Genomic DNA, 15,545 nt, shown 5'->3' with positions numbered 1-15,545 from the left:
ATCGAAATTGGTAAGGTGCATTTGACTTTATTATGATTTACCGTACACCTTAGTATTTTAAGTCTTTTAATACCTAACAGCTGATATTTATCATATTTTAGCTTATTTCTGCAAAGAATGTTCTACATTTTGTTTGTACAAATATCTCCTAAAAAGCAGTATGTATGTTTTTACACATTCTGTTTTCTACGACGACAATTTGTAGCTCTATACATAGACAAATTGTAAATTTTATTCATAGTATACCATAACGTATCATTTATGAAAATACATTTACGTTTCACATTTATTTCAGTTAATCTCGCCGATAGTTTGCAAACATGAGGATCTCGCTCTCGGATGCCAAGAACATATTAACCCGTTTACGCATTATCATTTCTCCGGATTCCGACGAGAATATATCACTCACGATACAAATTGATACATCCACAGAACCTGAAGACATAATGCTGACTGCAAAATGCGATATGTCTTTGGATCTTCAGAGTATGGTTATAACTATACAAATCGACTAATTTTTAGACTTGATTATACTTGATTATACTTGTGAATTATGTATAAAAAAATCTTTATATCAAGAGAATCGATTTCTTAAAACATGGAAAGTAACATGTACTTGCAACAATTGATGTACATCGTGATATTGAGGCAACATTGATATTGGTAAAATTTATAATTTATAATTATTATATTGAAACAATTTATAATTTATAATCTCCTCGAATTGTCAAAGATACGAACTTACAGTATTAACGTTGATATATCTCCTAAAGGGAAGATGAATTAAATTCAGCATAAATTGAAGAGGTCATGAAGAATTCACTTTATTAAACGACGAAAGGAAACAAAATGGTCGCTGAACAACGACGATCGCAATATTCGTACAAAGTGCAGGCGGTGTATATACAATTTTCCACTCTCTTCTCTCTCACTCTCATACACGCATTACAGGAGTAACCTTAAGAATGGAAATATAATCAAGGGATCCTCGAATGAGGCAATTCCATTATCACACAGAAAATTATCGTCACGTTCTTCCTTATCTCGCTTCCGACGTTTGAGATATATCTCTCTGAAATTTGCTCCATTTAATATACATTAAATAGAGAAATCGAAATAGGGAATCCCATTTCTTTCTGCAGTTCATCAGATTTCGATCGATGTTCCTCGATGAGATCGTCACATCAGATGATCACTTGTTTATGTTTCCTTTTTTTCCCTCCCATCTCATTTCGTAGATTACAGTCGTACACCACACAAATTCAGATAGACACTTTTTCATTTCGCCTCTTTGATTTTGTCATTTATGCACAGACATATTTCCTCGCAGAAATCATATACAAAATTTCATTTCTTCTTTTTTTTTTTTTTTCTTCTTTAACGACAAATCGAATACTCGTTAAAGGCATTAGAAACACGTGCCGAGAAGAGTGTCGCAGAAAAATTATTAGCAATTTTGTTGGCACCTATTCGAGCGAGCTTTCGTTGCTTGAGGTATTTAATGCAGGTCGATCTGATTTAACGAGTATAGAAGAACACTAAGAAATCGTATTCGAGAAAGTTGAATATACTGTGACGCGTGCTGAAATAATTATACAACACTCGTATAAAACTGTACTTATTACATCGACAGTCTGTGTCTTTTAAAAATATTTTTCTTCTTTCTCATAAAGGATGTTTGGGTTCGATACTTTAACAATGAAGTTCTATTCGTATGAAAGTTCTCTTTAAAATTTTTGTACACTTTTATAAACTTGTACATTACACTGGTAAAATTTAATACTTTCCTTTCAATGATTTTTCTTTTTTAACAAGTTCTGGAAATTTTTGTTCTAGCAGACTTCTATCGATAGCAAATTAAAATGCAAAACTGTAAATGCAATTGAATTGAAATGCAAAAAATAACGTATAGTAAAAAGTTTTTTTTTATAAAAAAAAAAAAAAGAGAAACAGATGTATTCAGTCAGACTTGCTTATTCTCCTTTGTACTAAAATTTTCGTTTATTTTAGCGAGTACCTCGTATACTTCAATACACGTGAGAACATACGCAATGAAGTACAGTCTATGTAGTATTCACTAGAAAATCATAATTAAAGATTCTTCTTGTTCAGAAATAGCATGTTTATTAAATATATATACGTTTGGTGGCTATGAACAATTTTCTCGTACAAAAATTCTTTAAACAGTGCATATTTACATGGAACATCCTAAGTACCCTTGGTTCGAAGTGTGTATTTAGCTGCTAATAATTTTTCTTTGATCACAATTTTCTTCGTATATCTTGCTTTCCATCGCAAAACACATGTTTAGAATTCGTTCGTTTCACGACGAAAACATTCTTATTTCTTTTTCCCTTTTCCTTTCGATTCGAACTAACGACGGAGACAAATTATTCGGGCAACCAGCACTCGAATTTCTTCATTTCATCAGAGAGAAAAAAAAAAGCGTACAAAGACTCGAACCAATTGTTACACGATTGTTGTTGTCAATGCGATGCATACGGAATCGAACAAAAGGAAAGAATATCACGTACGCCGAGTGTTACTTGTGTCGAGAAGAAACATTTCATTGCATTTACTAAATCGGCGGTCGTCGGTAATCAATTATAATATGCCTTAAAGCAATTGATAGCTGTACTATTTACTGGCATACTTGGTATTATTTATTAATAAGTTCTTTCTCCTAAATGAAAAAAAAAAAAAGAAAAAAAGAAAACGAGAAACAATATTCGAATTATTATTTTTTCGTAATTGTTCTATGTGAAAATATATTTCATTGCTATTTGAAAAATATCGTGCATTTAGGAATTAGTCGTCTTTCGAATTATATAATATAAAAATCTTGCCCGGATGATACATCAAATTACACGAAAATTATTGCCACGAATCGATCATTCAGGCATTGCACAATCAACATCGAGCACATGGGAATGAAAAATATTCCGAGAGTAAATGAAACGGGAATCGTTGATCATCGTTAATAATCGTGACCGCCTATTTGATAGATGCAATCGAATGCAATCTTTTCTCTCGCGCTGAGAAGAATATAAAGAGCAGTGTCTAACGAAACCATGCACACGGAGACGACATACTTCGAATACATTCACCGGAAGTGAGTCTAAGAGGAACGACGGCTCGCTTCTCTTCGACGGTTTTCGGCCTCTATAATCGTGTATAAACGTTTACGCAAACGTACATTACAACTATGCGTATTCCTCGCGTATTTGCATTAAAAAACGGGAATTAGGGGGACGGGGTGGGGACAGTTGTATCTGAAAGAGGTGGGACTATATTTACATTGATACTGGCAGTACATCTTCATTCCGTTGTTGCTTCATCGTGGAGACTGGAAACTGGAAACGCCAAACGTCGAGCTTTCGATATACATAATCCAGTACAAGTCGTACTCGTACGAACACATCGATTTACTCAAATCGAACGCATTTCCTTTTTTTTTTTTTTTTGCTATCTCGTGCGTAGAATAGCTCCAATAATTTTCTCGTGATTCTTTGCTTCGTCTCGAAGCGATTGACGCTGATTTCTTTTTTTTTCTTTTTTTTTTTCTTTTTCTTTTTTTTGTACAGAAGATGATTGTTTCCAAGTGGATTTCGATCGCAGGAATTTCTCTGGGATTTCGTCCCTGTCGCTTTGTCGCCTTCGTATTGGCCTCATACGTTGCGCCACATTCCAGATCAAGTAGACAGATCCGTGAAACGAAAGCAGTTTTTTCGCTCTCCTTTCGAGATGTAAAACTTATCTTCGTTTTTCTTTTTTTTTTTTTTCTCAATTTATTGATGTACGAAGCAACTTGAAACATCTGCGAAATATCTTCCGTTCCACATTCGTCGATTCGATCTAGAATTAGCATACTTCTTCAAGGTGATCTCAACGAAACGGGTCGCATCGGCGCGGAAGAACAGTCGCTTCCATAAAAAAACTTATAATATAAATATTAAGAATGTAACAAAAATGGAAAAGATTAAAGGGATTAAACAAGGTATTGTTTAACAATACAATGCGATAACACAACGCCCGATTAAGTAATCAACTTGAATAATATGTTCACCGATACAAGCGTCGATCCTAAATCGTTCTCTCTAACGTAATCTACTTAAGAAATGTACATGAGAAACAATGAAACGATTACGAAGCTTCGATGACGCTGGTCGAGAAGAGAAAAGAAAATGAAATCGTTAACTGTTTCTTCAATCTATTTTGATGACCGTGTTATTCGATCGTTCGTGCGAAAAACTGCACGAATTTATAATCCTTTCCCTTTTCTTTTAGAAAGGGGAAAGAAGGAAGGAAATAAAAGCAGCTCTACGCGTGTATTTACGAGACTCAAATATTTCTATTTAAGTTTCCCGTTCATGATGATGCGCGAAGAAGAGAACGGGAGAATAATAAAAAAAAAAAAAGAATCTATAAACGTAACAACGTTCGTTTGATTAAGAAATTAACGTATCATAGCATAGTATTGTCTAACGTCGTTTATTAAATTATAACTTAAAGATGTTTGGCAGTGTCTTCGTCCAACATTTATTTATATGTACGTTTCCTTTAGAGAGTATGTATAACGTTCCGCGCAATTAGAAATAAGATATTCCTACTGTTTGAGTATACAAAAGTTATTACGAAAGTTGCATCGTGTCGCATGTATAATGCAATTACAGTTTGAACACACTTGAACACATTCTTTTTTTTTTTTTCTTTCTAACGTACAAAGACAATCAGAACATACATTTTCTTTTTCTTCGGGAAGAAAAGAAAAAATTAGAAAAACGAGAAACAACAGGAAAGAAAAAAAATCAATAAAGAAACGTATAAAAAATGAGTGCGTGTTTAACTGGCAAAAAATTATATGTACATATGTATGTTTGCGTGTGTATGTATATCTTAACCGACTTGATTCAAGAGTGCCATTACTAAAACTGAGCTTCAAATAACAGTCGGTCGCGACATTGTAAAATTCTCTCTAAAGGAGTTACAAACATAGAAAGATGATCATTACGTATAGTAGATTAAATAAATAGCACTTAAAAATACCTATCTTAGGTAAGTCTGTCTAAACATGAATGACTCGCGGATTTTTTTCGTACCTAGACGTTTAGGAAAAATTCATATGATTTTCGCTTTACGAAAAATCGAAATTCATGAAACGAACAAATGGCATATTTGCTTAATTAGATTCTTTTATCTCGATTCTCTCTTTCAGCATCTAAAGAAAGACTGATTAACAGACGACTAAAACTCTCCGTACTTTGTTTTTTTTTTTTTTTTCGTTGTTACTTCGCAATATAATCGATTTTTAATGTAATTATTCGAGACGATCTAGGAAATAAATATAAATTGTATAACTATAAAAGTAACCATATAGGCAAATAAGTTCTTTCGACTTTTTTTTTTAATAAGCTCTTTCGATTCAAGAACTTAACGAGAATCATGTTCAACATTTAATCGTTTCTCAGATGTCTACAGATCCTGTGCTTGTAAATCGAAACACGAATCAGACAAAAATAAATCGCAATGCAAACAATTTTGTACGAATATTCATTGTTAATTGCATCAATTCAGGTTGTATCAGCGTTCGTTTAAAATTCATTTCATGGAATTTGAAAAATTTTATTTAAACTGCGGAAAAGTATTGCCTACGCGGGTCTCTATTGAACGAACGAATAAATTTCACATGCCCTACATTTTTTTTCTTCGCTTTAATTTTTTTTCTGTAACAAGAACAGTTTTATAAAGATTCACTACGTTTCACGTTCAAAATGATCTCTCCAACTCGGAAAACCATATAGAGAAAATTTACAACGTTATCTTTCACACAGATAACTTTGGCCAACCACTTACGTACCCAGCTTTGCAACTTTTTAAATTGTACGTTACTATGAAATAGGTATGATTTTTCCTCCTAGTTTTGTATAAGTATGAGCAATGCTAGAACTGCATCTTCATCATCTTGAACCCTATAGAATAAAAATTCTCGAAGATTTCTATAACAAACGGCTGCATTGTTTCCGACTATAATTATCAAATATTTAGAATTTGAACGTAATATAGTCTAGTTATAAAAGACAAATTGGTGCAGATGTGGCAGTATGATTATGTGTGATAATTTTGATTTTAGTTATATTGTCATATAAAGATGAAGATGAAAACAATGGTTCAAGAAGATCAAGTTACAGAAGCTGATGTCTATCTCTACGATTGTATTGAAAAATAACCTTTGCAGAATGTCTGCTTCTTTTTTTTTTTTACTCCATATTTTTCATTTACTCTTTAAACACTAACTACTAACGGTCGCTAGTATGTTAGCTCAAGTGAGAGGAACAACTGTTAGTTTTTCAATTCGCGTTTTCTCTTTCTCGTTGGGATTATGATTTGCTCCGTAATTTACAAAAAGGAGCGATTGGCCAATTTTTAATAAATGCAAAACCCGACACAAATGATCCCTTTGTTTTACATTTGCTTTACATTTGTTGATTTTTTTTTTCAGCGAAACTACTATGCTACAATATATACATTTCATAAAGCAATGTACCTGATTGTTCTTGTAAATGTTTTTTTTTCTCACGTCATTTCTTCTTATTTGCCTCTGTATTAAAATAGATATAGAAACGTTAATTGAATTTTGTGCATCGAAGGTAATCATGGACGGTACATTTTGAATGTAAAATCTGAATTAAACGAGAAAAGAATGTACGTTTTCTGATTTACGAAACGAAACAAATGTGTGAATCGGTTTTTCTACTTTTTTCACTTTAAATATATGCGGCAAAGTAAATTCACTGTCCAGCAATGAATTTACTATTACTATTGTTTGGAACGTTGTCTTCGAAAGACATAGTTTCTTAAACGAATGAAACAAAATTTACATTTGCAAGAACAGTCACACATCGTACACCAATTAATATATACCTATTACATAAACATATGTAACGAATGGCAGTGCACGTGACACAGATCAATTTGTCACTAATCGTCTTTCTTACACACCGAGATTTGAAAATGATCGAGCAGCAATTTAACCCTTTGCAGATAGGACTGTGATGCACGAGCATATCGCCTGAACGAGTGTTTAGCGGAAAGCTGATTTATGCATGAAAATTTATAACACAACATATAAATTTTATACTGCATGAACATACATACATATTTTCATTGTCATTTGATTCAATATAAAAATCATCACTGCTGATAATGTAATATCCTTCATGCTTCTCTTAGACATTGTAGAGTCATAGCAGAGTAACTTTTATAAATAATAACCTAAATAATAATATAATAAATATAATAAACTTTATATGTAAATCTAGAGATGAATGAACTATTGGGATATGTGTCGAAAGCTTTAGGCAAGACTGCAATTATCGTGTACGAATGCGCGCAATTCGAAGAAATCAACCTATAAAATTTGAGTAGAAAGATAAAACGCTACAAAGGCTGCTCTCCGTAAACACGCGTCCTGAACGATAAAAATGCTTGTGCTGCTGTCCGCAGATACGTATCCTAAACCGTAAAAATACTTATGCTGCTATCACGTGTTCGCAAAGGATTAATATTGCTCTTGCTCAATGTTAACAAAAATTTTATACGACTGCAATGCATTTATAATCATAAACAAATTATTTATTGTTAAGTGTTGAGTCCCTCCCACTCGATTAGGTATTGAGTTTGACCGTTTGGTCCTATCCTCTTTGCTCTGATGACGAACTTTTCACCAGCAGCGATTCTATTAGCTGCTCCAAAATATATGTTCACCGATGACTTTAAATCATCCAGAGATATGTCGGGAGCACTTTGTTTAACAGGTGAACACTTTGGAGATGAAGGTACACTACCTTTCTTTTGCGGTTGCGGATCTGGGGGCGGTAATTTGTCATTGCTTTGACGTTGTCTTAGTCTTCTCCCGTTTAAGGCATAATCGACACAATTTCCAATTTGACTACTAGCACTGCTTGAGGCACCGTTAAACGAACTTCTTAAATTCCTTGCAAACTCACTTTTAACTTCGTTGTTACGTGCCGGTAAGATGGTTGCCGTCTTACTGGCAGTATGTTGATATTGTTGTTGTATTTGTTGTTGCGACGGACGTCCTCTCCGATGTTGACGTCTACGTTTTACTTGCCCGTTTCTGTCTATAATAATGTCTTTTTCCGATAATTGTCTTTTAGCTGGCCGTACTACCGGCGGTTGAGATATAACAGGAGTAAGCGGTAGAGGTAATGTAATTGGACATTGATTGTACGGTGATTGGGTACTTTGGTTTGTTTGATTGAGATTAGCAGCCGTACCCAATAAATCACTAAGATTTCTGAAAGGATTATTCTTGCCTTCAAAATCTTTCGGTGGTGGAATAAAGGAGTCCAAGGTTCCTCTTGAGCTGGTTTCATCTCCACTGGTATCCGCAGGCGTAGATGGTGGTAAAGGATGCATCAATTCCACAGAACTAGGCACAGATAATTCAGATATACCCGAAGTTGTAGCTGGTGGTGTAGGTGGGCCAGATACTGAAGTTGGAGGTGTCGGTGGTAGATCAGACGTTTCCGAATTGCGTGATTTACTCTATAATATACGAATTATTGGATCGAACTTGTCTAAATATAATAATAGCAAATAATGATATTTTTGTTATTTGTTACCTTAGCTATAGCATTTTTCAATAATTTCCTTGCTTTCCTGTATCTAGCTTCTCGAACACCCTGAGCCTTGCTTAGAGCACTATCACCTTTCTCTCTTTTTTTGTGTTTACGTAACATTCTTTCACGAGAACTTCCTAATGCCATTAAACGTCTTCTTCTTTGCAAACTGAGCTTGGGAAATGGGAATGATTTTTTTACAAAACCACCTCCGATATATCTATAAAAAAATAAAAACCTGAAGTCTTTTACGAAACATGTTACATTTTGTCAATGCAATGAACTACTCTACCTTTCTCTCAGAGATTGTGTAGACTGATTCAATGGACTTGGACATGAACTTTGTTCTGCTTCCGAATTTTGATAAATTGTTCCACGCATTACTACGTCCGATGGATTTACTGGAATCTCTAAATTTTCTGCTGTACTTTGCTTTAGTGCAGTTAATTGTTTTGTACTTTCTGGTAAAGATATCGGTCTGGAACGAAACGATACTTCTTTGATCATCGAACAAATAATTAAAACATATATTTTAAATAATAATGTTGCAGCAACTAACCCTGTAGGTGGAGGAAGATATTGCAGTCTTTTATTAGCACCCCAGCATCTACGTAATACAGAATCATCTATTACACCAGTTGCTGGAAGATTAACAATAGGACATGGTGGTGGTAATCTAACTCTAAGACCCCATATCGTAGTACGTTTCTTTATTTCTCGGCCGCATTTGAATCTGTTCCTATTATTTGTCAATATTGCTAGTATAGATTCTCTGCGTATTTGAGCACTGACATCCCTGATCTAATAATAACAAAATAAACACATATTTTAATGAAATTTAATTTAAAATTCATATTTAAAAAGTTTTACAAAATAACTCACCCGTGGAGGAAGCTGCAAAGTATTCCAGTTATCATTGGCATAAGGTACAATAACAGTGTCCAAATCATAATACTTTTTAGCATTGTAAACAGTTAAATTGTACAACATCAGGTGCACCAGATCTACCCATTTCAATTCCAGTCGCCGTACGAATTCCTTGCCATAATTGCACATTGAACAAACAAATACATAAAACCTATAAACCACATTAATCATTAAACATATTTTAGAATCAAGTAAAATTTGAAAGAGAAACCAAAGAAATTTGTGCATTAAGACTTGATCATTTTTATTTACCTATCTCCACTGTATAAAGGATAAGTCAAACAACTAACACATTTTTCATGAAACCATTGCTTGCAACGAGCACATTGTAACATTTGTGTATACCATTCACCATTTAGTCCACAATAGCAATAAATTTGTTCTGCATTTACTCTATGATGTGCGTCCCAATTTAACATATTAGGCTGCAACAAACATTAACTATTGATTTTATCAGTATTTCAATGTATCTTTCAAGAAAACAATATATATTTTAAAATATGATTAAGAAAGTAACAGCTCGTTTATTATCATTGATTCATTACTCAAACTAAGATTAGAAAACTTTATTTCAGACACTTACATCATACGGCAACTTTGTCATATCATCTGGTGGCGGCTGAGGTTGGTCCCTACCACTGCAAACTTTTCTGATACTTGCCTTTACCATAGAAGTTTTTGGTTCTACAACTTCACGTGTCCGTGGTTGACTATCTACACATCTTTTACACATCCAATGTGCCTCAGCTGAAGTTTCTTCTTTTAAAATTTGAGGCTGCAAATAATCATATATGTATGATTACATATAAAATGTTGATCTGTTATTTAAATATTAATTTCTTATTACCTGGTGACAAAGTTGATGATAACCACGACCACATTTGTCACAAACAATAATGTCATTATCAGTCTTGGGCTGAGATTTTTTACAAAGTACGCACATAACATCAGAATCTGGCATTGAAAGCTTTGTCAGCTCCTTAACAGAGGACCACGAGGAGGTGTTGTCCATAAATTTGACAAGGCATTTCTCCCTTGCCAAATCCACCTGTATATACGGTGTTTAATAGAGTTTCTTCTAGCTATGTTAAATATAGTCTCTTCTAACTATGTTAAACTTCTAATTATGTTAAATCTAACAGCGAAACATAATTTAATTATGTTTTATTAGAAAATATAAAAAAATCAATATTTGAAAATTAATATACAACTGTACCTCAACAACTGTTCCAAGATAATATTTTCCATCTTTGTGTTGTAGAAGAACATCATCCCCATGAGAGAAACCTAATTTCTGTTCCCTCGTAGTGCTATCCGGCGCTGCCAGACTTTCTTCTGGCTCTGACATTTTCTACCCTGTGTCTATAGTCATACAAAACCATAACAATATATATAAGATTAACAATCAAATCAGATCTAAATAATATAATTAAACAATTGTTATTTAACTTGATCCAGGTGTTACAAGGGTAGTTTCAATAAAGATATTTTGATAAAGTCATTTGAATATTATTTAATTTCTAATTGATATTAATATTTATCAATATAAATACAGGAACTTATAAAAAATCGTTACATAGAAAAAATTTGTTATGACTTGACAGCAAATAATAACAATATGATAAGTTCTCTATATTAGTTATACTAATATTACCATACGTGTATTTGTGTTAAATTATTGTTTAATGTTATAATTATAAAATACGCAATACGAAAGTCAATTTTTTATGAAATAGATAGCATCCTGGGAAATAAAATTGTACATGTTTAATTACAACAATTACATTAAGGTGGTTAATATCTCGAATAGAAAACCATGTTAATATAGAGTCTTCTTGCAAAATGTTTGTTGAAATCCGAAAGGAAAGCAAATCTTACATGCACGTACACATAATTGCTTGGTCCACGCAAATGTGCAAAATAGATGGTCGTCCGCCAAATCATTCATTTATGTACGTTTCCATTACAAGCGGCGATAAGTACGTTACAAGAATGAAAAAAGTATCGCGAATACCTGCGAAAGAAATAACGACCATATGATCGGCATCTCATTAAAAACCAGTCCGCGCGCTCTTGCTCTCGTTAACGAACGAGAGCACCTACAAATGCTGTTCTAAACAAGACGAGACGTCGCGCACGAGCGGCTACACTTTCGAAAACATTTTTATCGTGGATGACAAGTACTGAATGAGATCGAGCTTACTGCCGATTAGGGGAACAGAGGAGACCTTAAAACCTAACTAATTGACGAAGACACTGGCGATACGATAGACACGAACAACCCCCGGGACAGCTCCTAGCACCGGGCGGTACTTGGACCGGTGGTGGTGTTTTTAGGACAGAAGACCGCGCGAATATCGTTCGATCTCCGAACACCTTCTTTATGTCGTACCTCAGCGTCTTAGCCGTCGAATCACGCGCGACGTTCGGACCTCATTTTCCGATTCCCGTCAGCCATTTACAACCATGGGGGCCCCGCCACGGTCGGTCGCTCTCAGACACACAATCGCGGCGCGGCAAAACCCTATCCCGTGAAGTCAGGATGGCGACACGCCGGCACGCATGCAACCGATACGATCACAGCGGCGCCCGGGTGTTTACGTCGACCACCCTCAGGATCACCACACGCCCTTAGTCAAGGACATCACCGCCGCGAACTCGGTGCACTCTCATTGTGTCCCTTGAAAATTCGAATAAGCACCGTCCGCCATGTTCGGGGAAACACTTGCTAGAAACTACGTTAATCAACTAACCTACTGTGGTGCCAGTGCTCCCCACAGGGACGTCGAACTAAACAGAAATGCCTGTTCCTCGCGTTAAATTTACATTTCTGTTTAAAAAGTGCAATGCTGGTATCGAAGCTCGCAAAATGATTATAAATAATCCATTACATTCAGAACAATTAACGTTCCATAATTTGTTCGAGATATTTCAAATAGATACAAATATATTTTTTATGAGATAATCTCCTCGATTTTATTTCATTTTTCAATATAAGAAAATTGCCGATTAAGTTATCAACAAGCTAAACGCAAATTAAATGCCGTGTATCATGTTTTCGTATACGTATAGAAATTTATCAACAATATGGTGCAGGGTGTTTAAATCTTGGTGTACTGTCATGGTCGTTAGTTGGACGTTCTATTGTGGTACAAGTATAATATAAACAATTGATGACAACGTAGCTAGAAATTCTGTTATACCGTGATAATTACAAGAAATTACTGCAATAATTTAAACCGTAAAAGAAGTTTGGATTGGACGATGTATAAAATCTTTCAACAATTAGAGCAGTATATCTTTCATACACAACATTCTCGTCGTCTATACCCTAGACCCGTACAAGTTTTGTTACATTTTAAATAATCCAAAACAGACTTTAAAGTATGTTATAAAAAATATTGCAGCAAATGAATGCAATGATTTGTTTCAAAAACAAAATTCTCATATATCATATTGAGTTTTATTGGATTTTTTAAGATTGCAATTGCAATCGCTTCGTGTAATTAATCTGTAACCAAATGTAACAATGCCATATAATTTTTACGTACAAATAACGATTCTACCATTCTAATCTCAGATATTTGTATAAAATATAATCTGTAAAAGCTACACAACATTTTGGTCATTAGTTATTCACACATTAACTGATCATTGGATATTGAATGCGCTCTAAAATTAGCTGTAATTGTTCAATCGGCAAAAGAGTGGAATACAAATCTCTTATGCCTAACGAAGTAATACTTAAGCTATTCACGTATTCGCAAGTGAAGGGTTGCTAACTTGGAAGTTGAAGCATGTAACTTTTTTTTTTTGCTCGTAACTCACCTGTCGATTTTTTTTTTATTTAATTTCAGCAGCTCTTCATGTTCAGAAAGCAAAAGCCAGACACGCCATTTTGAAATGGAAAAGATCATTTGTTTTTTGCTCACAATAGTAAGATAATTTTGCTTGCATATTTATACCTATAAATATTATAATTACAACAGAATTTGTTAGGAAATTAATAAAAAGTAAAAATTGGAAATAAACGTAATTTATGTTTACAAAAATAAATTGATGAAATAGTAATTACATACATTGTGTGCAATGAAGTTTTGTGTAATTGTAATAAATAGTTATAGTGATCTGAAAAATATCTAATATGCATAAAATTCGTATTACAACGTATAGAAACGTATAGAAAAATATGTAAAACATTTAGGACTGTTTTTTATTTACATAAAATATATAATTGAATATTCTACAAAAAATGCAGAATTTTTTCGCAAAACATACTTTATTATTTAATACATCTTATTTACATACTCTAACAATGATGCATAAATTGCATATAAGAACATTTTTGCAATATGAAATATCAAGACATTGTTTTGCAATTTGTGTAATAAAAAATTGTAATATATTAGTATGAATGATATAAACTAGGTATAATCCGATATATCAAGATCAAATTTGTCATCTATAACATTTTTGTACAAAAATGTTTTTTTGCATAAGTATTTATCGATTTATTAAAAACATTATTATTTCGCGATTAATTGTAAGATTACGTTATTTTTCGCAAGTGTCGAATATAATACAATTGCGCGAACACGATGCGGCTTCTTTTCAACTTTATCAAACAATTATATAATTATTATTATTATTTATAACAAATTTCATAATATATCATAGAATATCTTTTAAAACAGCTTCTTTTTTACTGCTGTATATCTTTCCATATAGTTATCATAACCATCGAGATTAGCAAATTGTTTCATTTCGAATAAATTTCCTTCGACCGATAAAACGGAGACCTTGGAATTTTTCAAAATCTTTGTGGGTATCGCACTCAGTTGCAGACAATTTTCTTCAAGCCTTAATGTTTTTAAGCGCGAACATTCCGCCAGTTTTTCAGATATAGTCGATATCTGATTTTGATTGAGGTTAAGTTCAACCACATGTAACGCAGCAGCCGCGTCGGGGATTGTCGTAATTCGATTTTTTGACAAGTCTAGTACGTCCAGAAATTTTAAATCGCAAAACATGGGTGGGAATTCGGTTATACGATTGTCAGACAGATTGACTTGTTTCAAACGCGTCAATTTAGACAAAGACCATGGGACAGTTTTTATTTGATTCGAACTTGCACTTAAAGCTTCTAACTTGGTCAATGTTCCAAGCGCCTCGGGCAAAGTGGTCAATCTGTTATGATTAATATTCAGTTGCTTTAACAATGTAAAATTCCCAATTTCATCTGGAATGTGAACAAATTTGTTTTCCGATAGATCCAACGTGCGTAGCAATGGCGACAATGCTAACAGATTTTGTGGAAATTCGTCGAGTTTCCTCTCTGACAGTTTTAATGTTCCAGTTTTCTTTGCAGTCTCATAATGTTGTTTCAAGCCAGAGTTCCCCATTTTATGTTGACATCAAATAAAATAAACCGTACAATTATTCTCAATTTCTCTATGTCATAAGTAATATTATGATATTTTCTATCAATCTTCGAGAGGCATAAACAGAGATGGAAAGATATAATTTTCGTCGAATGTACTTTATTTTTTAACAAATGATTATCCAATTTATCAGAAATTTATACATTTTTCGTCGACTATTCAGTACTTACTCCTCGTCACGATAAATGTGAAACCACCGAAATACTTTTTGTTGGAGATTGTATTGTGGACGACGACTTTTGCATAGCACTGTATCAACATATGTAACCAATATCGTTGTCGTTGCGCCGCTATTCCTCCGATTAATTTTCACACGACGACAATGCTTGCAAGGCGAAATCGTTGCAACGGATTAACCGGCGTCGTAATTTATATCCTTCTACAAGCGTGAGAGCAAAGCATGTTGCGTTCGTGAAGATCAACCGTTCGTAAACATGTTTTCAAGATCGAAAATCGAGTCAGATATGTCACCCGAATGACAGACCATCGGCCATATTGGCCTGGATGGTGGTTGTGTTCAAATTTCGACCGCACG

The 15,545-nt window shown here is 33.9% G+C and overlaps 2 protein-coding genes across 6 annotated transcripts; both read right to left on the bottom strand.

The window, feature by feature from the left end:
• Positions 1 to 799: 799 nt before the first annotated feature.
• LOC122533266 (polycomb protein Pcl) lies at positions 800 to 13,587 on the bottom strand. 5 transcript variants are annotated; one of them, XM_043662834.1, is made up of 11 exons: positions 11,448 to 13,587; positions 10,786 to 10,931; positions 10,417 to 10,617; positions 10,153 to 10,344; positions 9,822 to 9,994; positions 9,525 to 9,720; positions 9,202 to 9,443; positions 8,935 to 9,120; positions 8,646 to 8,862; positions 8,337 to 8,568; positions 800 to 8,141 (listed from the first exon to the last, which is right to left on the bottom strand). In XM_043662834.1, the coding sequence occupies exons 2-11, from the start codon at positions 10,915 to 10,917 to the stop codon at positions 7,639 to 7,641; spliced, it is 2,274 nt and encodes a 757-aa protein (XP_043518769.1). In that variant the 5' UTR covers positions 10,918 to 10,931; positions 11,448 to 13,587; the 3' UTR covers positions 800 to 7,638. The 5 variants fall into 5 exon arrangements, with proteins under 5 accessions (XP_043518769.1, XP_043518767.1, XP_043518765.1 ...); XM_043662832.1 differs by having other exon boundaries at positions 800 to 8,568; positions 11,448 to 11,583; positions 11,962 to 13,587; XM_043662830.1 differs by having other exon boundaries at positions 800 to 8,568.
• Positions 13,588 to 14,115: 528 nt separating this feature from the next.
• Positions 14,116 to 15,522, bottom strand: LOC122533280 (leucine-rich repeat-containing protein 57-like). Its single transcript, XM_043662863.1, has one exon. It carries the CDS (start codon positions 14,969 to 14,971, stop codon positions 14,255 to 14,257), a length of 717 nt encoding a protein of 238 aa, XP_043518798.1. The 5' UTR covers positions 14,972 to 15,522; the 3' UTR covers positions 14,116 to 14,254.
• Positions 15,523 to 15,545: the final 23 nt, after the last annotated feature.

The sequence above is a fragment of the Frieseomelitta varia genome, unplaced genomic scaffold (assembly GCF_011392965.1).
Source record: "Frieseomelitta varia isolate USP_RPSP 00005682 unplaced genomic scaffold, Fvar_1.2 scaffold_514, whole genome shotgun sequence".
Taxonomy (NCBI): Eukaryota; Metazoa; Arthropoda; class Insecta; order Hymenoptera; family Apidae; genus Frieseomelitta; species Frieseomelitta varia.
The sequence above is the reverse complement of the archived record's forward strand: the minus strand, read 5'-3'. Positions and strand labels throughout refer to the sequence as shown.

Coding starts and splice junctions, on each gene's coding strand:
- LOC122533266 (XM_043662830.1), bottom strand. CDS start 10,917: ATGTCAGAGCCAGAAGAAAGTCTGGCAGCGCCGGATAGCACTACGAGG. Junction 9,721..9,821: donor CCTTTATACAGTGGAGATAG/GTAAATAAAAAT, acceptor TGTGGTTTATAG/GTTTTATGTATTTGTTTGTT. Junction 8,569..8,645: donor TGAAAAATGCTATAGCTAAG/GTAACAAATAAC, acceptor CGTATATTATAG/AGTAAATCACGCAATTCGGA.
- LOC122533280 (XM_043662863.1), bottom strand. CDS start 14,971: ATGGGGAACTCTGGCTTGAAACAACATTATGAGACTGCAAAGAAAACT.